Source organism: Podarcis liolepis (assembly GCF_965112155.1).
Source record: "Podarcis liolepis genome assembly, chromosome: 13".
In the NCBI taxonomy this organism is placed as follows: domain Eukaryota; kingdom Metazoa; phylum Chordata; class Lepidosauria; order Squamata; family Lacertidae; genus Podarcis; species Podarcis liolepis.
In genome coordinates, this window is record NC_139573.1 from 50,379,517 (window position 1) to 50,393,467 (window position 13,951).

At 43.9% G+C, this 13,951-nt stretch overlaps 1 protein-coding gene across 4 annotated transcripts in view; it reads left to right on the forward strand.

Annotated features, from left to right (window-relative positions):
• LOC310692369 (UDP-glucuronosyltransferase 2A2-like) overlaps positions 1–13,131 on the forward strand; it is a 28,266-nt gene extending 15,135 nt beyond the window's left edge. For all 4 annotated transcript variants that reach the window (XM_083473262.1, XM_083473260.1, XM_083473261.1 and 1 more), the window contains exons 2-6: positions 2,907–3,055; positions 6,500–6,631; positions 8,995–9,082; positions 10,915–11,134; positions 12,105–13,131. In XM_083473262.1, the coding sequence (XP_083329388.1) occupies positions 2,907–3,055; positions 6,500–6,631; positions 8,995–9,082; positions 10,915–11,134; positions 12,105–12,384 (869 nt within the window). In that variant the 3' untranslated portion in view covers positions 12,385–13,131. The remainder of the gene's footprint in view (positions 1–2,906; positions 3,056–6,499; positions 6,632–8,994; positions 9,083–10,914; positions 11,135–12,104) is intronic.
• Positions 13,132–13,951: the final 820 nt, after the last annotated feature.

The following is a 13,951-nucleotide window of genomic DNA, read 5'->3' on the forward strand; positions in this document are numbered from 1 at the left end:
GAAATATGCATGGCATGAGCAACAGTGGCTCATCTCATTTGACTTTAAACAAGCCAGGAGTCATAAAACCAGTAACAAGCAGCAGTTTGTTTGTTTTTTTGAAATAATATTTATTAGTTTTTCAACAGTTTAAACACAACACTACAGAAAACCAAAAAAACAATACAACAATACAATACAATACAAAAAACACTACAAAACACTAACACAAACAACTAACAAAGCAAAACAAAAACCATTTAAAACACAATCCAATTTCAATATCTTATCTTTCATTCACTTATTTCCACGACCTCCTCACACCTCCCTTTTTGTATTCCACTTCTATTAATTGTTTCAGCAATTCCTTTCCATCTTCCTCTGTTTTCTATCCTATAATTATCTTAACACATTCTAACCTTATTTTTCCCTTTAACACTCTATTAATCTATTTATACTTAATTCCTTATAACATTTCTACTAAAGCCATATAACTTCATTCCAACATTTTTCTAACATTCATTAATTTTACAGTGTTTCTGTAAATAATCTTCGAACTTTTTCCAGTCTTCTTCCACCGATTCTTCTCCCTAGTCTCGGATTCTGCCAGTCATTTCCGCCAATTCCATATAGTCCATCAACTTCATCTGCCATTCTTCCTGGATGGGTAAATCTTGTGTCTTCCAATACTTCGCGATAAGTATTCTTGCTGCTGTTGTTGCATACTAACAAGCAGCAGTTTGAGGCTGGCTTGCGATCCCAGTAGCACTGAGCCATCCCCTTCCGGGTTTGTTTACTTGCTAGCAGCAGCAGGGGAGGAGCCAAGTGGCAGCAAGTGGGCTGTGCGCCCAGCATAGTTCTGGTTTCCTGTTAATGTGATAAAGTGGAAGCTGAGGCTGGTGTCATGGAATGGCTGGACGCAGAGTAGTGGGAGGCACCAGCTGGGGAAACCCCAAAGGAAGAAGAGCCCAGGGGGTGGGATGGGAAGATAGGGAATGGTTAGAGGGAGCAGACCGGGAGGAGGTGGTATTGGAAGCTGAAGAGACAACAGGGTTTAGTGAGCAGGAAGAGGCTGTGGAAGAGAGCAGTTCAGACTCAGAGGCAGAAGTGGAGGCTGGAGAAGAGGACGACCATGAAGCAGAGATGAGGCAGGCTGCTGAAGAAACCAGGGGGTCTCCCCCTCCTGCTGTGACCAGCTCCCCTCCCAAGGAGACTTAGGGAGCTGCTGGGAAGGTGGGGACACACAGAAGGGAACGGCCTCACAGGGGCAAGATCTACCGGGAAGAGTTGCTGTCCTCAGTAGGCCTGGCCTCCTGAGCCGACCCTGTTTCCTTGAATAAAGAGTTAACTTTACTGACGCCGTGTGATTTATTGCCGATCGGCTCCTGACACCTGCCAACCGAGATACTGGACTCTTGAGGGGTGCATTTTAAAAAGTGTAACCCAAGAGATGTGAAGGCTAACTCAGCCCTCCTCAACGAACAACCAGATGTTTGAAGGTGGTACAGTATATATCCCTGAGCACCAGGTGCTGGGAAAGGAGAGAGGGAAGCAGAGAGGCATTGCCTTCAAGCCCAGCTTGGAAACTTGCTAGAAGCAGATCTGCCCAGCCACTGCTGCAAACACCAGGCTGGGCTAAATGGACCAAGTGGACACTGGCAATGTTTTTGGCAGTGGAAGAATGGGAGAAATATGACAGAATTGGGGCAGTGGAAGACAACAACTATGTGAGATATATAGGAATAACCTGTGAGCAGGAAGTGAGCCTTCCTGAAAAATAAACATTGTGTTTCCTTTTCAATACAGTGGTACCTCGGATTAAGTACTTAATTTGTTCCGGAGGTCCGTTCTTTCTTTTTTTATGAATAATTTTTTATTAACCGACCAATCACATCAACTCAAACCAAATTACATAAATTCCAAATTACACAGCCGAATTTTAAATTTTTGTTGGGGGTACCCATATTTCAAGTTCCGAAGGGATCCAATCAACTTCTTGCTTCTTACTGCTGTTTTAATGTCCACAAATCTAACCTTATGATGTTCACAGTACTATCCAGTCCTTTCTTATTATTTTTCCACATCTCTTGTTGTTATTGTCATATATTTTTTGACCGGAGGTCCGTTCTTAACCTGAAACTGTTCTTAACCTGAAGCACCACTTTAGCTAATGGGGTCTCCTGCTGCTGCCGCGCCGCCGGAGCACGATTCTGTTCTCATCCTGAAGCAAAGTTGTTAACCCGAGGTTAGCGGAGCTTAGTGGAGAATGTAACATGAAGCGTATGTAACCTGAGCTACCACTGTATTAGGTGTTTCTTATTCCTTCCTTTTTCTTAAAAAAAATATTCAAGATGGTTCATTCCAAACTCTTTCCTAGTGGGTCACTGAGAATTTGCCCATAAGGTCTCAAAAACCCCGAGAAATGCAGCTTCAGCCAGTCTCCCTCAGCCTGGTTCCCTCCAGAGGTTTTGGACTACAATTCCCATCAGCCCCAGTCAGTGCAGACATGCTGGCCGAGGCTGATGGTCTCTGTAGTCCAAAACTTCAGGAAGGAGCCAAGTTGGGGAAAGCTGATCTAAGCAGATTGGAAGCAACAGTGATGTGCCTTCAGCTATCAACACTGACTTTGAAGCAATGGGTTCTTTCAACTATTACTCAACTGTGAGCTTGGGTGTGCCTCTGAAAGAGTATCCAGGAAGGAGCCAAAGCCAATCCTAACAAGAAAGCATGTGCAGTACATGCATTTCTGCAAGCTCAGTCCCCTGTTGTGGTTCACATTTATTGTCTTCTTTTTTCAGGTGCACCTTACACTGCTGAAATGTAATGTCTGAACCACAGTATTTCTGGAAGCAAGTTTGCCAAAGCGGTTGAATCTGGGAAGAAGAGTTGAGCTGAATTTAACCCCCTTCCTTTTTCTCACTCAACAGGGAGACCCACAACATTATGTGAAGTGATGGGGAAAGCAGAGATCTGGTTGATTCGCACCTACTGGGACTTTGAATTCCCACGGCCTTTTCTACCCAATTTTGAGTTTGTGGGGGGTCTGCACTGCCAGCCAGCCAAGCCTTTGCCAGAGGTAATTCCCTCCTTTGTCCATCAACTGGTCGTGGTAATCGTGCCTGGTTCTCCTACAAAACACCACCAGGAAAGGGGAGGACGTGTGGTGGCGAGGACAAGTTGTTGTTGTTTAGTCATTTAGTCGTGTCCGACTCTTCGTGACCCCATGGACCAGAGCACGCCAGGCACTTCTGTCTTCCGCTGCCTCCCGCAGTTTGGTCAAACTCATGCTGGTAGCTTCGAGAACACTGTCCAACCATCTCATCCTCTGTCGTCCGCTTCTCCTTGTGCCCTCCATCTTTCCCAACATCAGGGTCTTTTCCAGGGAGTCTTCTCTTCTCATGAGGTGGCCAAAGTCTTAGAGCCTCAGCTTCAGGATCTGTCCTTCCAGTGAGCACTCAGGGCTGATTTCCTTCAGAATGGAGAGGTTTGATCTTCTTGCAGTCCATGGGACTCTCAAGAGTCTCCTCCAGCACCATAATTCAAAAGCATCAATTATTCGGCGATCAGCCTTCTTTATGGTCCCGCTCTCACTTCCATACATCATTACTGGGAAAACCATAGCTTTAACTATACGGACCTTTGTTGGCAAGGTCATGTCTCTGCTTTTTAAGATGCTGTATAGGCTTGTCATTGCTTTTCTCTCAAGAAGCAGGCGTCTTTTAATTTCATGGCTGCTGTCACCATCTGCAGTGATCATGGAGCCCAAGAAAGTAAAATCTCTCACAGCCTCCATTTCTTCCCCTTAATTACGTATATGTGGAGGAGGATGGCTTTCTATATGTGGAGAGAGCCAGTGTGGTGTAGTGGTTAAGAGCGGTAGTTTCGTAATCTGGGGAACCGGGTTCGCGTCTCTGCTCCTCCACATGCAGCTGCTGGGTGACCTTAGGCCAGTCACACTTCTCTGAAGTCTCTCAGCCCCACTCACCTCACAGAGTGTTTGTTGTGGGGGAGGAAGGGAAAGGAGAATGTGAACCGCTTTGAGACTCCTTAAAGGGAGTGAAAGGCGGGATATCAAATCCAAACTCTTCTTCTTCTTCTTCTTCTTTCTTTCATGGGCTTTCTCTGAATATCAGCTCCAAATCTGAGGTAGTTGGTGGTTTCACAGCATCCATATCTGAAGGTTTATTTAGGGGCAAATTCAGGGGTGACATTCAGAGTGGAAGCCTGGAAGATGGACAGATCTGACACAGAGGACACATTCTATCTCAGGCTTCCTCAGCCTCGGCCCTCCAGATGTTTTTGGCCTACAACTCCCATGATCCCTAGCTAGCAGGACCAGTGGTCAGGGATGCTGGGAATTGTAGTCTCAAAACATCTGGAGGGCCAAGGTTGAGGAAGCCAGGGCTATTTTGTGTTCATCCCAGTGGAGCTTGTGGAGAGACATGGATTGTGCCCCATGTTTATGTGGGGATGGATTCTGGTCTGGGTTTCAATCCATTTCAGATTTCTCTAGAAGTGGCAAAGAGATTGCAGTTGGGGGCTGCAGATGATTAACCTGCTAGCATCACGTTCGCTTCCGAAAGTGGAGTGGAGAGATATGTCAGTCCCACTCAAGTCCTAGACATATTTAAGCGCAAGGTGGGGTGCAGCAAAAGTCTGGGAATAGGGCTCAGGAGCCATCAAAGTGCTAGGAGGGCCCGCAAGTCAGTAGCTCGGCAGCTAAAGAGAGCCAGTGTGGTGTAGTGGTTAAGAGTGGTAGTCTCGTAATCTGGGGAACCGGGTTCGCGTCTCCGCTCCTCCACATGCAGCTGCTGGGTGACCTTGGGCCAGTCACACTTCTCTGAAGTCTCTCAGCCCCACTCACCTCACAGAGTGTTTGTTGTGGGGGAGGAAGGGAAAGGAGAATGTTAGCCACTTTGAGACTCCTTCGGGTAGTGATAAAGCGGGATATCAAATCCAAACTCCTACTCCTCCTCCTCCTCCTCCTTCTTCTGGGCCACTCTTACACACAGCCCCAAGAAAGAGGCTTCAGACCAGGGGGCAGGAATGGTTCTATGAAACAACAGTCCATTGTATGCAGCTCCAGGAAAGGCCTTAGTTATCATTTCCCCTTTAGGACTTTAGAACTCATAAAGTTAGACTAGGCCAGGTATTGATATTGTTGTCATTAATATATTCTTTTTTAAAAAATATATTTATTAACTTTTCAAAATTTATACAAAAAACAAAAATACAAAAAAATTAAAAACACATATAATTTCATTCACTTGTTTTCTTTTAACTTATTTCTCAGACCTCCTCATACCTCCCCTTTTTGTATTCCAATTCAAATTATTCATTCAGCAAATCCTCACCCTTAATTTTCACTTAATTTTACACCTTTCTTTCTTCTTTTTCCCCCCAATTATCTTAATCATTACAGTTTGTAACCACTTAGATTCAGTCCAACATCAATCTAACATTCAGTAATTTTATAATATTTCCCAAGATAGTCCTTAAATTTCTTCCAATCTTCTTCCGCCGTCTCTCTTCCCTGGTTTCGGATTCTGCCAGTCATTTCTGCCAGTCCCATGGGACTGTTGTCATTAATATATTCAGGGTCCTTATTAGGCAACCAGTTTACTGGGATTTAATTCCCTCCCCAGTCTTTCTCTCTCTCTCTCTCTCTCTCTCTCTCTCTCACACACACACACACACACACACACACACACACACACACACACGATGTGGATTAGATTCAACTTGTCAAATAAGGCAAGTTGACAAAGGCAGAGTAATACTATATATGAACTGCAATTCATAAAGCTATAAAATATGTCCCCAAGATTTAATACGATTGACAACCATAACAGGAAGGAGAAGCAGTTTTTGTCCTTGTTATCATCGTAAATACCATAGGCTTAGTAGTACAAAAACACTTCATTAACTGAAGCCTGGTATTTATTATTAGTAGTAATAGTAGTATATCTCTCAAGGTACGGTAATTCTCAAAAATTGGAAGATGAATTTCATGTATTGCTGGGGGACACTGCCACCTTAGGATGAATGATGGAATTCCACGGACGTTAAACAAAAATGTCTCTTTCTCACAATTGCCTCACATATTTTGTAGGTTAAACTCGTAATCTTCTTTGGCTTTTCATCTGGTCAAACACAACTCTCTTCATTCCTGCCCATTGACCATGGTGTTTGAGACTGAGGGGAGCTGAAGAACACAACAACCACTGGAAGACCACAAATTAAATTCCTCACTACTGTTGTCTTCTGCGTTTTAGTTATTTTCTCTCGCAGAAGTTGGGGACCTGTGGCCCTCCAGACGTTGGTGTGCTCCAAATGTTAGACACTCTGCTTTTCTTAGAAGGTCTCTCCCATTTCCCAGTCAGCACGGCCAATGTTAAGGATGTTATTACAGCACAACTTATAAAATAAGCCAAGAAAAAATGGATTACCACAGCTAGTCATGTATGCATTGCAGGCAGCAGAGGGAACGTTACTTTTAATTGCTTTTGCCTTTTAATAGGAAATGGAAAAATTTGTCCAGAGTTCAGGAGAACATGGCATTGTGGTCTTCTCCCTGGGCTCAATGATTAAAAACTTAACAGAGGAAAAGGGGAACATGATCGCATTGGCCCTCAGCCAGCTTCCACAGAAGGTATGTTCTTTTGGATGCCTGCTTGGTGCTGTTTGTTTATATATATATATATATAAAAGTTATATGCTGGACTTTGGAAAAGTGAACACAATCCTTCAGTTGGGAAGAAAGCGGGAGAGGCTAGGGTGTTCCTACTACTGATAAAATACAGGGGTCAGCAAACTTTTTCAGCAAGGGGACCGGTCCACTGTCCCTCAGACCTTGTGGGAGGCCGGACTATATTTTGGAAGAAAAAAAATGAACGAATTCCTATGCCCCACAAATAACCCAGAGATGCATTTTAAATAAAAGGACACATTCTACTCATGTAAAAACACACTGATTCTCGGACTGTCCGCAGGCCGGATTTAGAAGGCGATTAGCCCAGATTTGGCCCCCAGGCCTTAGGTTGCCTAAAGGTAAAGGTAAAGGGACGTCCTGACCATTAGGTCCAGTCGTGACCGACTCTGGGGTTGCAGCGCTCATCTCGTTTTATTGGCCGAGGGAGCCGGCGTCCAGCTTCCGGGTCATGTGGCCAGCATGACTAAGCCGCTTCTGGCGAACCTGAGCAGCGCATGGAAACGCAGTTTACCTTCCCGCTGGAGCGGTACCTATTTATCTACTTGCACTTTGACGTGCTTTTAAACTGCTAGGTGGGCAGGAGTTGCCTACCCATGGATAAAAACATGCTTGCATATTGGGTGTGGGGGAAATGGCGGTCTCTGTAGAATCCATGGCCAGGTTGCTCACCATGGTAAAATGGCTTGAGCATATAACACCAATCCTGGTCCAACTGCATGGGCTGCCAGTTAGCTTCCAGGCCCAACTAAAAGTGTTGGGTTTTGACCTATAAAGCCTTTAAACACCTCAAGACCACAATACTGAAAGAAGCGCATCTCTCCATATGAACCAACCATCAGGGGTTGTCAAAGTTTTTGTGGCTTGGGCAGGTTCATGATCCTGCAGATGCCACAGGGGGCTGGAGTGCACTTGCACGCACAAACGCTATTTCTGGCGCTCCTTCTGGTGCGGAGGAGGCATGCGCAGCTTCTTGGCGCTGAGGAGGCTCCTGCAGCCAATGGAAAGCCAGTCAGCATCATGGAAGGTGGTTCCCGCTCTGCTCTGCGCCAGTTTAACACAGTGCACGGTTGCCAACCCCTGAATGAGATCATCATCTGAGGACATTCTCCATGCGTACCTTCCATGAGAAGTTTGGAACGTGGCAACATAAGAACAGGTCTCTTCTGTGGCGGCGGATGCCCTTTAACCAACTATGGCCTTTCAGAAATGGGTGGGATGATTTTAATGCTCTAGTTTTTTAAGTGGGGTTTTGCGTTGTTTGTAGGTTGTTTTGGGTTGTCTTGTGCAAGATAAAACGACTAACAAATTTAATAAATAGTAGTTGTCGTTATGGTCCCCTTACGTGATTTCAGTTAATGGTGATGTCTGAGAGGATATCGTATGCAATTGCTATCTATGCTGCTATCAAATGTGGAATTTCAACCTTATTTTTGCATTTGACTTTTGTTTGTGATATTTTCAGAATGCTATACTTCTCTGAAATAGGAAGCTGTTTATATATATTTATATATTTGTACACATACACTTCCCTTTAGCATAGTGGGCGAGAGGCAAAAGTTACTTCGCAAATGATGTACTAATTCTTCTGGGAAAAGATACATGGGAGTAAATGTCCACTGAATACCAATATGGGACATAAAATAACACTGGAGAAAGTTTAGCTAAATAAAATATGTAAGACATAATATAAATAGGTATACTACTCACATTTTAATTAAAATAAAAAAATTCCTTCCAGTAGCACATTAAAGACCAACTATCTGAAGAAGTGTGCATGCACACGAAAGCTCATACCAAGAACTAACTTAGTTGGTCTTTAAGGTGCTACTGGAAGGAATTTTTTTATTTTGACTATGGCAGACCAACACGGCTACCTATCTGTAATTTTAATTAAACATCATTATGTCTAGGACTGGGTACAATCTCAACCACGGTGCCACATATTAATAGTTCAATGAGCAGAATAGAACTTAAGTCTTGTTGGCCATTTAAAATAGGCAATATTTGAGCTTTTCAAAAAGAAAACTGGTTGTTTTTTGTGTAAAGACCAAAAACAAACAAACAAAAAACCACAACTGCTGAAGCACTGGTTTTTATAGAGAGCATTTAAGCATATACTTAAGCAATGTGCTTAAAAAAATCTTCGGCTTTAGCTGTATTCATGCTCAATGTATTAACTTTTAATCTTTTTCCTTTGTGTTGATAAAAGGTCAATATAACCTGTGGGCCAACATCAAGCTTAATCGTCTTTGCAATTATTCATTAATTTCTCTCTCTCTCCCCCCCCCTCCCCCAAATCCCAGGTTCTTTGGCGCTACAAAGGAAAAAGGCCAGACACATTAGGAGCCAACACCAGACTTTATGACTGGATCCCACAAAACGACCTTCTTGGTGAGAGATCTTACGCTGCAAACATTGGCTTCAGTGCTCCATTCTGACAATTGCTAGGAAACACAACCTCTGCATTTCCATGTTGGAAGCTACATACGCAAAGCACTGTGGAACCCACAAAATGTATTTGAAAACCCGAGTTTCCAACTATTCATAATTTGGGTGACTCCATTTTAGAAAGCGCTATTTTGTGATTGAGCGCTGAAAATTCTTGGGTTCTAGAAACACATTTTGTGTGTTTGTGTGTGAATGGAAATATTAAGGGATTGCATGTCAACTGGACTAAACTTGAATGCTGTAATCAGTAATCAGTTGCAATAATCTGCTTTTATCAGATAGAGTCCAGATCTTAAAAAGCATTGTCATCTATGGATATCTCTGATGGTTAGAGCGTGGTGATGGTTAACACCAAAGTTGCAGATCTTAGCCTTGGATGGGACAGCTGAAAGGGTCAAGACACTCATAACTGACAACATTAACTACAGTGGTACCTCGGGTTACATACGCTTCAGGTTACAGACTCCACTAACCCAGAAATAGTACCTCGGGTTAAGAACTATGCTTCAGGATGAGAACAGAAATCGTGCTCCGGTGGCGCGGCAGCAGCAGGAGGCGCCATTAGCTAAAGTGGTGTTTCAGGTTAAGAACAGTTTCAGGTTAAGGACGGACCTCCGGAACGAATTGAGTACTTAACCCGAGGTACCACTGTACTGGTCCCTACTGCCACAATAGGCGCTGTGATTCTCCAACACTTTGACTTCACTCCCAGGGGTTCACTCCATTGTTTCTTGAGACAGACAGATGCCAACAAGTTACTATAATTATTCTGGTCTCATGTTATCAGCAGCTGGAGTTGTGATAGTTTGGAGGTCTCAGCAGGTATCAACTGACTACTAAAAAGGTAAAGGTAAAGGTAACCCTGACTGTTAGGTCCAGTCATGGAAGACTCTGGGGTTGCGTGCTCATCTCGGTCTATAGGCCGAGGGAGCCGGCGTTTGTCCACAGACAGCTTCTGGGTCATGTGGCCAACATGACTAAGCTGCTTCTGGCGAACCAGAGCAGCACACAGAAATGCCATTTACCTTCCTGCCAGAGTGGTACCTATTTATCTACTTGCACTTGATGTGCTTTTGAACTGCTAGGTGGGCAGGAGCTGGGACTGAACAACAGGAACTCACCCCCGTCGCGGGGTTTCGAACTGCTGACCTTTCGATCAGCAAGCCCTAGGCGCTGTGGTTTAGACCACAGCACCACCCGTGTCCCCAACTCCCAACTGACTACTAGTGGTTTATATCTTTTGATCACCACGAACGCCCATATTTTTCTCAACAACTACTAGTTGAGAAAAATATGGGCGATCATGGTAATCAAAAGATATAAACCACTATAGTCGTACTTTGGAAGTTGAACAGAATCCGTTCCGGAAGTTTGTTTGACTTCCAAAATGTTCTCAAACCAAAGCATGGCTTCTGATTGGCTGCAGGCAGCTCCTGCAGCCAACCGAAAGCCACGGAAGCCGCGTCAGATGTTCAGCTTCCAGAAATAGTTTGGAAACCGGGCCGGAACAGTCACTACCAGGTTTGCAGCATTCGGGAGCCTAAACATTTGAGAACTAAGCTGTTTGAAAACCAAGGTACGACTATATAGGATGGGGAAATTTAATCAACAGATATTTCAATGAAATTAGGCATTTTGGGGTCTTGGAACCAGTGAAAAAATAGCATGTCATATACAAAGTATGCAGTGGTATCAATTTTTTTTTGGGGGGGGTACATAGATGGGAAAATTTATGAATGATTCCTTATCACATTTTACCCATCTCCCCATTCCAGGACACCCCAAGACGAAAGCCTTTATAACACACGGTGGAACCAATGGGATTTATGAAGCTATTTACCATGGTGTTCCCATGGTTGGGATCCCCATGTTTGCTGACCAGCCTGACAACGTTGTGCACATGAAGGCAAAGGGGATGGCTGTACAGCTGGACATTCATAAAATGAAGACGGAAGACTTAGTGGATGCCGTGAACACTGTCATTCACAATGCCACGTGAGTGAGACCCGGATCGCCTTCTCTGTACCATGCCTAGAGCAAGCTAGGTCCTTCAGCAATAGGTTTTGGAAAAGAAAAATGTAGCCGAGAAATCGTTAGCACATATTATTAATATTCTATAGCCAAGCCCATTCCCACCTGACTCAATTTCCTCCTGTCCTGCTGTGGTCGTCTTCTTGCCACAAGTCTTCTACCACGTTGGGATACATTTTCTCTTGCCAAACCACATTTGACTCTAGCGTCTTCTGACGTTTCTCCTACGGAACTCAAAGGCTTTTGCCCCCAAACACCTCTTGCCCTCAGTCTGAGGTGCAGACGACCCCGAAAGGCAAGAACCGTATTTTTTGCTCTGCAAGACTCACTTTTTCCCCCCTACAAAGGGGAAATGTGTGTGCGTCTTATGGAGCGAATGCAGGCTGCACAGCTATCCCAGAAGCCAGAATAGAAAGAGGGATTGCTGCTTTCGCTGCACAGTGCTGTTCTGACTTCTGGGATTCAAAATATTTTTTTCTTGTTTTCCTCCTCCAAAAACTAGGTGTGTCTTATGGTCTGGTGCGTCTTATAGGGCGAAAAATACGGTATATCTCGTTTCCTTCTATTCAGTCCCCCATATGGTTATGGAGCCAAAAGTAACACTGCGAAAGTAGTCAATCTCTTCAGTCTATGTTTTTCTGGTGCCCGTCAGTCACTCATTCAGATTTTTTGCCACAAATGACACTACCAGTCTACAAAATGCACATAGCATGTTTCTGGAACATTCACAAGGCCACTTGCCTAAGAAAACCAGCAGAAGTTAAAGGCAAATCAGAGCAATGTTTTCCCTTAATTTCCTTGTGTAATACATAATACATTAGTTAGTAGGCTGCCACAACAGTCTTGTTTTTAAATCCTGGGAGCAATTAAAGACTGCAGTCCTCTGAGTTCTGGCTCTATACTAATTTGTTCTCGTTTCTCTATCTTCCTCCAGATATAAGGAAAATGCAATGAGACTGTCACAGATCCACCATGACCAACCGATAAAGCCGCTGGACCGGGCTGTCTTTTGGATTGAGTTTGTCATGCGCCACAAAGGTGCCAAGCACTTGAGAGCAGCTGCCCATCACTTGACCTGGTACCAATATCACTCCCTGGACGTCATTGCCTTCTTGATCGGTTGCATGGCAGTTTTCATATTCATTGCTGTTAAATGCTGCTTATTTCTTTGTCGGAAATGTGGCAGGGTCCTTAGGAAAACCAAAACAGAGTAACTTACCCCTGGGACTCGGTCATCATTGTGTGGCCTGCATAATTCAGCATGCTCATGACTTGGTGTGCTAATACCCCCCTTTATGAAAACTGCACCTAAAACTTCTAATTTTTTTGCCACACTTTTCAACTCAAACGGATGTACAAGCAAGCCAATCTTAACTCTGCTCCATTCAGCACCTGAGTGAGTAATGTATGTATTGATGATGGTTCACACTTCGAGATTGCTCGTTTTTGTTTTGAACTGAGCTTATTCTGTAAACTCCACAACTGGCAACGTAGCACAGAACCTTTTTATTTGGAGGCAGTGACACTCACTATGAATCTCTCAAAATATACATCTAAGTGTTGCTAAAGTGGGAAATCGCATAAACGACGTGGTCCTTTTCAAGATTGAGAACCGTTTAGTTCTGAAACACAGCAGTTAAGGTTTCCTGTGGACATCTGTCACCTGCTGCTGGAGTATAGCACGTGCACAATCGATACGATCCAACAGACGCTAGTCATGCCCGAATCTGCTTGGAATCAATGGACTAAAAATGCAAAATTTAATGTTTAAGTCCCACATGGTGGATAGTCCGCACCGAAGCCATTCTAATAATGACACAGTGACCCAGGAAAAATGTGTCTAATTGCACATCTGCTGAGATTATTAATATTGTGATTCTTAACAATAATTTTTCCCCCATTGTGATAGAGCTGCACGCATACTTCAATTCAGGACTGGAATAAATGATATTGGTGTAGAATTCAGTTTCCTCAGGATCATAGCGATTTATATATCTATATATGCAACTTTCGCCTTTATGACAGCAACAGTATGCTTGGAAATGTCTAGTAAAACCTCAGAAGATTTGCAATGCTTGCAGTTCAGGTTTCGGTGCCCGATTAGCTGCTTGACCCTTACCATGACTAGAAAAATAGGAGCGAGGCCAAAGATGGCTGTACATATAATTCAGCTTTTCATGGCACAGAATTCCATCACACCACCTTTGTCACTGCCACTAGATCCTCCTAGCTTTTGCTTTGCATAAATAAGACAGCTCTCTGTCCCAGCCATCATCTCACTGTGATGCTGCCTCTCTGCCCAGAACTCTAAACCCAAACCCTGCTCTGACCACAGTGGACTTCTTGTTCCCCAGATGGAGATTTTGCTACCTCTGAAACCTTGCCCCTGTCCAGCTTTTGCATTATGAACACACTTCTCTGTGATGCATAACACCTCACTCACCGCCCCCAATCTCTTACTCCACAATTAATTTTATCCATTTTCCTAAGTCAATGTGTCTCAAGCTTTCTGCTTTCCAGGAATTCTTTTGTCCATCACAGAAATATAGTATTTTGAAGATGCTCAGAGAGTGCAATTTGAGTCCATGTGAGGCACTTTGTCAAGTCAGAGGAGGGAGAGATGGGGCTCACCACTGCCCCATCTGGAGTTAGGATGTAACTTAAAACATACTAAAACTGCTTTTTGCCGCACCAGTAATAGGTAAGGGATCTATTGAGCCAGAAGTGACATTTTCGGATTGAGGCTTTTTTGCTCCGCCCCCCCCTTCAAAAACAAAACAA